The 10,033-nt window shown below is 36.3% G+C and overlaps 1 protein-coding gene across 1 annotated transcript; it reads right to left on the bottom strand.

The window, feature by feature from the left end:
- Positions 1 to 517: 517 nt before the first annotated feature.
- On the bottom strand, positions 518 to 3,317 carry LOC107017134. Its single transcript, XM_015217410.1, has 4 exons — positions 3,138 to 3,317; positions 2,750 to 3,068; positions 2,388 to 2,506; positions 518 to 868 (listed from the first exon to the last, which is right to left on the bottom strand). The coding sequence occupies exons 1-4, from the start codon at positions 3,315 to 3,317 to the stop codon at positions 518 to 520; spliced, it is 969 nt and encodes a 322-aa protein (XP_015072896.1).
- Positions 3,318 to 10,033: the final 6,716 nt, after the last annotated feature.

The raw sequence follows: 10,033 nt of genomic DNA, 5'->3' as shown, positions 1-10,033 counted from the left end.
GCTGATTTTTCATTCTATCGACAATCGCGCAACTTGAATCATGCTATCTGCGAGACCTTAGTAACCCTGTGATGAAGTCCATATTAATCATCTTCCACTTGGATTCGTTAAGTTCGATATTCTGAGCCAACCCTCCAGGACTTTGGTGTTTTACTTTCACTTGCTGGCAATTTGGGAACTTGACAACAATTAATAATGCTCTTTCATACCTTCCCACCAATATATCTCTCTCAAATCGCGGTGCATCTTTGTAGAACCCAGATGAATGGAATATTTAGAGCTATGAGATTCCTCCATGATCCTCTCTTGGAGTCCATCCACCCTCGGGACACACAATATACCTTGATACTTTAGCACACCATCTCCCCCTTGTTCAAAAGCTAATACCGTTGCTTATGAGCATTTGCCTTCAATTCAAGCAAAATGGGATCTTGATCTTGCTTTTTTTTCAATTCCACCACTAATGATGACTTAGTCCCATTTCTCAACTCTATTCTCTTTCTGTGAAATCCATGAGTCAGTCTCCTAGGCGTGCAAGTCTAGACACTTCTTTTGCCGCTTCTTTCTTATCTTCCTTAAGGTGGGCAGTAGTACCCATAGACAACCTACTTAAGGCATCAACAAAAACATTTACCTTAACTGGGTGGTAAAGAATGCTCATGTCATAATCTTTAAGCAAATCTAACAACCTCCTTTGTATGAGATTAAACTCTCTCTGAGTGAACACATATTGTAGGCGCTTGAGATCAGTGAAAACATCCACATGAATACAATACAAATAGTGACGCCATATCTTCAACGAGAATACTAGAGCAACCAACTCTACGTCATGGGTTGGAAAATTCTTTTCATTAACTTTCAATTGTCTCTTCATTTTGCATTAACACGCAACCAAACAAACTCTAGATGAATCATAGTACACCACAAAACCTTGAATAGCTTCTGGTAAGGTCAATACTGAGCAGTAGTCAACCTCTTCTTCAACTCCTGAAAGCTTTTGTCATAAGATTTAGACCATTTAAACTTAACAGTTTTCTAAGTCAACTTGGTCAAAGGAAAAAAGATATATGAAAACCCCTCAACAGACCATCTATCGTAGCAAGCCAAACCCAAGAAACTCCTTATGTCATTTGGAGACGTGGGTCTAGGCTAACTCTGAACTGTTTCTATCTTTTGGGTATCAACTCTTATCCCATCACCGAAAACTATGTGGCCCAAGAATGCCACATACTTAAGAAAAAATTCACATTTTGAGAGCTTAGCATATTACTCCTTATTTTTGAAAGTCTGAAGGACTATTCTAAGGTTACTAGCATGATCTTCTTCATTTTTTGAATAGATTAGTATGTCATCAATGAAGACAATAACAAACATTTCTATATAAGGTTTGAAGACTGTATTCATAAAATCCATGAATGCTGCAGGCGCATTGGTCAACCCAAACGACATGACAAAAAACTCATAATGCCCACATCTAGTTTTAAAAGCTGTCTTTGGAATGTTGCACTCTCTAACTTTCAAATGGTGGTAACGTAATCTAAGGTCAATATTTGAAAAGCAAGAAGCACCCTTAAGTTGATAGAATTAATCATTTATCCTTGGAAGATGATACTTATTTTTGAGGGTAACCTTATTTAATTGACGGTAATCTATACACATCCTAAGGGACAATCTTTCTTTCTCACAAATAAGATAGGAGCTCCCCAAGGTAAGACACTTGGTCGAATGAAACCCTTATGTTAAATATCTTTCAACTGTTCTTTCAACTCTTTTAATTCTTTTGGTGTCATTCTATATTGTGGAACGGAGATAGGACGAGTCTATGGAAGGACATATATACCTAAGTGTCTCTAGACTATGGAAAGATCATCCTGAAAGACTCCTGGGAAATCTTTCACTACTGGAACTGAGTGAATAAGAGGTATCTCAACACTAGAGTCATTAACTCGGACTAAGTGATAGACACCCCTTTAGAAACTAACTTCTTCGCCTTAAGGTACAAAATGAATCGACTCTTAGGCATTGCTGAACTGCTTTTCCACTCTAAAACTGGATCATTTTGAAACTAAAACTTGAATACTCGAGTTCTACAATAAACTGAGGCATAACAAGAATGAAGGAAGTCCATATCAACAATGACATCGGAGTCTAAAATGTCTAACTCAACCAAATTAGCCATGGTACTCTTGTGGTTGACGGAAATAGGACAATCACGATAGACTTTTTCTGCTAGAATGGATTCACCAACAGGTGTGGAGACACTGAATGGTTCACTAAGTTGCTCATGATTAATATCAAAGTTCATGAGATCATATGGAGTTACAAAAGATAAAATCGTCCCTGGTCTAGTAATGCATAAAAAGTTAAGTCATAGACTTGAATCATACCAGTGACAACATATGGTGAGTTCTCATGCTCTTGGCGATAATTGAGAGCATACAAGCGCTTTGTTCCTCTGCTAGCATCGGAAGTAGCTCCTTAGGTGCAGCCTTGTCTGGTGGAGCAACTGATGAAGATTGGGATCTATATCCCTTATTACCACTTCCTTGCGTGATCTTTGGACAATCTCTCATGAAATGTCTGGTCTGACCTCACTTGAAACAACCAGTGGAGCCGTCACGACAAACACTAGAGTGGTTTCTACCATACTTGGCAGAGCCAGAAGACTTATTACCCCTCCCCCCCCCCCAAAAAAAAATACCCGGTGAATATACATGATTAGATCTTGATTTCGGACCATAATACTCACATTTTTTCTTAAGTGTAGGTGCACTAGCAGATGATGGGGCATTACCCATCTGTTTCTGTTGTAAGGATGATCGGGTTGCATTACTCTTCTGTTGCCTGGACTCATTCCCTGTCTTAGCTTTCTTATTTCTATACTCTTCTATATCACTCAGCTTCTCCTCTTCAACCTGCTGCACATAAACCATCAACTTGGATATGTCCATGTCGCCTGTTAGCATTGCAACTCTTCCCTCTTTTCTTGATGCTCGATCCAAGCTAGCGACGAACAAGTGTATCCTACTCCTCATGTCCTTAACAACCTCAGGATCATAGAGGGACAACTAGGTGAAATTCAACCCATACTCATGCACACTCAAGGATTCCTATTTCAGTGTAAGAAACTCTCGTACCTTAGCCTCTTTCAATTTTTGGGGAAAGAAATGCCCCAAGAAAGCCTCTTTGAAATGGGGCCAACTTGGATGTGGTGCATCTTTATCTCTTCCCTCCTTCCATTGATCGAAACCAGTCTTAGCCTTATTCTTCAGTTGATATGCAGCTAGCTCAACTTGTTCAGAATTAGAAACATGCATCACATCAAAAACCTTTTTCTAGTCCTCAACGAAATTCTCCAAATCCTCAGTAGTGATCAAACCCATGAAACATGGAGGATTCATCCTCATGAATCCTTGAAGTGTCAACCTCTTCTTGTCTTTCTCCTCTCTTCTACCCAACTTGATTGGTTACAACTTGACTGAGCATCATTATTGCCTCTCTAAACTCAATATTAGAAACTTCTTCTTGAGGTTGTACTTCAATTGCATCGGGCAACTCTGGTTCCTCTATGTTTCTCCTAGTTAGGAAACCTCTTAGGGGAGGCATGGTTATCTAAAATACGCAGAAGCACAATATATTGGCTGCTATGTTTTAAAAAAATACTGATTTTGTGGTTTGAGATTAATTCTTAAAATACTTAGCTCAAAGGCTATATTTGAAATCTTAGTTTCCCTACTTGCTTCATTTAGAAAGTTATTTCTCTTTAAGTGAAAATAAGCCCGGAGGCTCTTTGGAAATCTCAGTTTTCCTTCTTTTTAAATGTGAAAACATTTTAAGTTCTTTTGGGAATAGTTAGCTCCCATATGCTGCTTGGAATACTTCACTTTACTCTGAACGGAACTCGATCTTAAGTCTTAAAATGACGCTTAGACGTTTTTGAAAGACTTATGAAACATGAAATGAACTTCTTCTAATTATCTTTAGTCCTTAAACAATCTGATCTTTAAGTCTTAAAATAAGTTTAAAGTATTTGCAAAAGACTTCATGATAGGACTTTAGGAATTCACTAGACTCGGCTCTAACTTTTTCTTGAATTTGAAGTTATGGATTAAAGGTTGTAAATTCGTGTTTTTGGATGATTTCTATATGATTAGAAGCCATTTATAGTAGTTTGAATCATAAGGAAGTAAAACACCTTAAAAGGGCTTAATCGGATTGAGCAACGAAAACTGGGCAAAAAATGCCATTTTGGGCGCATTCGGGACGCCGTGCCAGACCCATTGGTTTGAGGCACCATTCTAACGCACTACAGGCACACCGCCGCATGCCCTCTGGCGGAGATGGGGCGTGCAATGCCTGGTGCTATGCAGGTGAGCCCGTATGATTTTCTCCTCTCATTTTTTGATTCTAAATCGCTCAAACCTCCATAGTTCCTTTTCGAAACCCTTAGGATTATGAGTACCTTCAATAACAAACAGATTTAACTCGAAAAAAGCCCTGAATTTCAAATCAAAGCAACAATAGGCTCTTCAACAACTCAATTAACAAGAATTCAACCATATCTTTCAAGAACTTCACTATTCTCATTCAACCAATCTCAAAAATCAAAGGATTGAAGAAAGATTGGTGTGTGAGTGAACCGATCCAACACTCAAAGATCTCACATACCTTTACAGGAATCACCCCCATGAATTCCACTAGCAAACCTCGGGCATTATTTGTGAATCCTTTACTTTTTCTCCCTTTTCTTCTTCTTTTTCACTTCTCCAAGCCCTAAGCGTGATTTTGATTTTCTAATCTAAATTTAAACATATTTTTACCCGAAATAAGTCCCTAAAAATGAAATAGGAAATTAATTGGTGAAAATACTACTTTGTCCTTCCTTAAATTTGGAATTGGTTTTCCTTACTTAAACAACCCAACTTCCGATATGCATAACTTGCTCTTACGATATTGGAAATGCACAAACTCGGCGGAGTTGGAAATATATCTCCAAGGGCTTTCCAACCATATCAAGAACTACCCTAACTCATCATGAACTAGAAGTTATGGTCGTGTGAAAATGACCAAAACTCACTTTCTTAACTTAGTCAATTTTCAAGTTTTTTCCTTTCTTTCCAAAAATGAATATTTTTAGTTTCTTACCTTATTACTAACTATTTCAAATTTTGATATGTTACACACATTTTCCGTCTTTGTTGAAAGGTACGTTAAAGCTATTATTTCTCTTCTAGCATGATCGTAAAGATCTAAGCTTTTTATAGTTGTTCTATTGACATTATTTGACTTGTAGCCTTATCCTACTTTGTTGGCAACCTCTAAATGATATAACGTCTACCGGTGACACTCAACTCTATTATTTGTGACTAGAAAAACATGTTATGATAAAAGTTTGATCAATTATGATTACTTGTTATTTTCTTGATATTTTGTCGTCTAACTATTAGAAGCTTGTTTTGGCCTCAACAAACACATACACTAGCATACATATTCATTGTTTTATTATGCCTGCCCTTTTAGATCTATGGGTCGGCCGACCCCGATCAATTACAGGAGTATAGAGAAGCTATACTTGTGCATTCCACTAGGCCTTAATAAGATAGGTGAGAAATCACTCAAGGCGGGGTAGACCGTGCCTATGATCATGGTAAGTGTGCTAAAGACTTTACCGGCATTAGTTAAGTGTATTAGATCCGGTGTCGCTAAATCCTTTTGGGATACATACAAAGAGTTCTAATTTCCGCTAAAAATTCATATTTAGCAGTAATTGGTAATTAATTGTCGTTAAAGTTAATTTTTATATAAAAATTGATTCTTGGAAGATGTACATCCATATGGTTTACAACATATTGTCATTGGGATCCAGGTTAGGGGGCTAATATGGGTATTTAGCGATTATTAATCTCGTTAGGACCTAAAGGGATTGTGTGTTTCTTGTACCTACCAGGCCTATAGGGGCCATGTGCTTATAATTTATTGTTATAGGGAGATTATACGTTTTACTTGTATTTCATCCCTTCTCTTTTCGTTCAATACTTTTACTTTAGTGACAAATTCCAACATATCTTACATGTACATTATTTTGTACTGACACCCCTTGTCGGGGGCAATGCATGTCGAGTAGCACAACTGACCATCAAGCTTAAAGGTTGGCCATGTTATTTTTTGGTAAATTTGATAAAAATAATTTTATTTCAAAATAAAAATATATATTTAAAAATTGAAGTTGTGGTTGGCAATGAATACAAATTTTACTTTGGTCAGTCGACTCACCTGCACGTTAGTAAAATAGAAAAACAGTAATAATAACTTGCAGTAAGTAAATAACATAGAGTGTTTTTATACTTGTTCAGATCACCGATTTGGTGCCTAGTACAGTCCCCTTAGGTTACAAGGGTTTTCTTAAGAGCTTGTTGAGAACTTGAGTGTTATAGAATGTTACGATTAAGAGCTCGTCTGATATGCAAATCAGACCTTCTTCTATGACACAACCTCTACCTGTATAACCTACACTCAGATCTTTCTTTTTCTTTTCTTTACAATTGTTCACTCAAAAATGTATAGAGTTTTATGAAAGATAAAAGAAGATTACAGTATAAGTTCAAGTGAAGTGCGTGTCTCACAACTAAGGCTAGACGAGGATTATATAGTGATTGAGGACTGCACTTGTTAAGGAATAACCCAAGGGTATTTCAAGTCAAGGATCCTGGTTGAGTCCTTGATTTTGGCTGATTGATTCATATCCATATGATCTAGCCGATTCCTTCCTTCTTTAGAGATTTTCAGCTGATCTTTATTCTCTTCCTTCTCTTGAAGATATTTATGTGATCTTGATACTTTGATGATTTTCCCTTTTTAGAGATCTTCTAGTAAGCTTTATTCTCTTCCTTCTCTTGAAGATATTTGTGTGATTATAATATTCTTTCTTCTTTTTAAGGATCTTCTTGTAGACTTGATACTTTGATAATTTGTTCTTCTATCTTCCAGATTACTTCATCCTAGTCATATGCTAGGATTGTGATTTCTTCATTCCGTTGAGTCCTTGAATGATGGCAGCGTTGCTTCAGTGAGGGCAGCTCGTTGATCCCCTTTTTTGGCGTTCTTCCTTTTTGATTCAAATGCTTGATTTAATATAAATCTTCTTTGATTGAATTCCAACAATGGCAGAATTATCTTGCAAGATTTGATTTGATTCCTTGAGTTCAGATTGATTTGAACGAATCTATGTTTGGTTAGATTTATTTGAGTGAATCAATATTCTCCTCAATTGATTGTTGCTAATTTAATTCTTAAAGCATCAATCTGTAAGATTTTGTGTATCTAACACAAATACACTAGTCTTTATTTTCCTGCAACATAAGGTAGTTTGTCATTATACAAAACATTATAAGTTAACAATCTCCCCCTTTTTTATAATGACAAAATTTAACTATACTATTTAGTTTAACTTCCTTATTTATCAATTTTCTGACTCCCCCTTTCTGTACGCTTCCATCTTTTTGTATGCTTCCAGTATAGTTATCTGAATTCTCCCCCTTTGACATAATAAAAAAGGAAAACAAAATAGACAAGAACAACTGGACAACTAGTAGACTAAATAATTTAATTATGAGCATTGTAACTTCACGATATTTGAAGGAAATGAAATCTTTTTTCAAACAACGGTTTTGTAAAACTATCAGCTAATTAATTTTCGAAACCAACAATCTCAGCAAGAAATCACCATTTACAACAAGATTACGAATGGAAAAGATGCCTTGGACAAATGCAGAGTTAGATAAACTAATAGCATAGTACAATCAATGAATATTGGAACGTCTTCAACAGATAAGTTGAGGTCCAATGATTGATGCATCACAAAAAGAAGTTGAGTACCATAACTACCAACTGTTTCACTAGTGGTAATTTTTTTTATTCACCTGCAAAATCAGCATCTAAAAATTCAGATAAATCAAAATTTCAGAAAGAATACCATGTTCCCTTTGCAAATGTTGATTGATCGACTTGCATTGAGATATAGTAATGGTCCAAACAATCCTCGATATAGTTTTTCATCAAACACATTTCCTTGATTGATGAAAATTCTATTTTCTAATTGCTTTATTTGTCAGTTATTTGTCTCGAATTGATCAAGTTTTTCTTCATAGCTTGTATCCATGACTCGTCCATTTATTTATTGGGATACTAGAGCTTCTGATTTTTGTAGTATGAATTTTATCATCCCAAGATAAATCAGTCTCTTTGTAGTGCTCACAGAAGGCCTGTGTGGATGATGGATTATGAGGTAAGAGGAATTAATGTTAATGAAGATAGTTCCAACTTTGCATTGTTTGTAGATTGTGATCCTACAATTTTTTAGAATGCCGTCAAAGAGGGAAAATGGAGGAAATCTATGGATGATGAGATTGATGCCATCGAAATAAATAACACATGGGAGTTAACAAATCTTCCGAAGGGGCACAAAACAGTAGAGGTCAAGTGGGTCTATAAGACGAAACTCAAAGAAAATGGTGAAATAGACAAGTATAAGGTGAGATTGGTGGCTAAGGGATACAAGCAAGAACGTGGTGTGGACTACACAGAAGTATTTGCTCCAGTTGCAAGGCATGACACAATCAGAATGATAATTGTCGTGGCAGCACAAAATTTATGGCCTATCTTTCAATGGGATGTCAAATCAGCTTTCCTAAATGGATACTTGGAGGAAGAGGTATTTATCGAGCAACCTTCTGGTTACATAAAAGTTGGAGATGAGCATGAGGTATACAAGTTGAAAAAGGCTCTTTACGGACTAAAATAAGCTCCTCGAGCTTGGTATAGTCGCATTGATGCTTACTTTCTAAAATTTAGTTTCCAGAAATGTCCATATGAACACTCTCTTTTTGTTAAAATTGGAGAATTTGGAAAAATGCTCATAGTGTGTTTATATGTTGATGATCTTACATTTACTGGGAATGATAGTGTCATGTTTTCTGATTTTAAGAGATCTATGATGAATGAATTTAAGATATCTGATCTTGGCAAGATGCATTATTTTCTTAGTTTAGAAGTAGTGCGATTTGTTTATGGGATAATTGTCTTAAAAAATAAACATGTGCGGGAAATTTTAGATCGATTCAAGATGAAGAATTGCAATCCCATCGATACTCCAGCTGAGTTTGTTCAAAGCTAAACAAAGCTGGAAGAGGAGATGTGGTTGACAACACACGCTATAGGCAAATTGTAGGTAGTTTGATGTATCTTACTACTACAGGGCCTAACATCATGTATGTTGTAAGTCTTATAAGTAGGTATATGGAGTGTCCCACAGAAATTCACTTGATAGCTACCAAGAGAATCCTTCACTACTTCCAAGGAACTAAGTATTTTGGTTTGTTCTATAAGAAGGGTGAAAAATCTGAGTTGATTGGTTTTGCTGATAGCGATTATGCAGGAGATCAAGACGATAGAAAGAGCACTTCAGCCTATGTTTTTGTGCTAGGCACAGGGGCTGTTTCATGGTCTTCTAGAAAGAAAAATATTGTCACTTTATGGACTACTGAAGCGGAATTTGTTTGCTGCTACAACTTGTACTTGTCAAGCTGTTTGGTTCAGGAGAATTCTGGAAGAAGTACAATTCAAACAAGACAGAGCAACTACAATTTTCTGCGACAATAATTCGTCCATTAAGCTGTCAAAAATCCTGTTTTACATGGAAGAAGCAAACAAATTGATGTGAAATATTATTTCTTGCGAGATCTCAATAATGAAGGGACAATAGAGCTGTAGTATTGCCGAAGTGAAGACCAATTGGCAGACATATTTATTAAACCTCTCAGGTTTCTCCCTTTCCAAAAGCAGAGGAAGTTTATGAGAGTCAATACAATGGATGAGTTCAAGAGGGTGCAGTTAAACTGAAGCTTGACAGCTTTCAGTTTAAGGGAGGATGTTAGTTTGTAAAAATTCAGTTTAGTAATTAAACTTCTGTTAGAAATAAAATGTCTATATGTTATGTTTGTCCTAGTCTTTAGGAAGAAATTTAAACTTGGGAAGC

Source organism: Solanum pennellii, chromosome 1, assembly GCF_001406875.1.
Source record: "Solanum pennellii chromosome 1, SPENNV200".
Lineage (NCBI taxonomy): Eukaryota > Viridiplantae > Streptophyta > Magnoliopsida > Solanales > Solanaceae > Solanum > Solanum pennellii.
The sequence above is the reverse complement of the archived record's forward strand: the minus strand, read 5'-3'. Positions and strand labels throughout refer to the sequence as shown.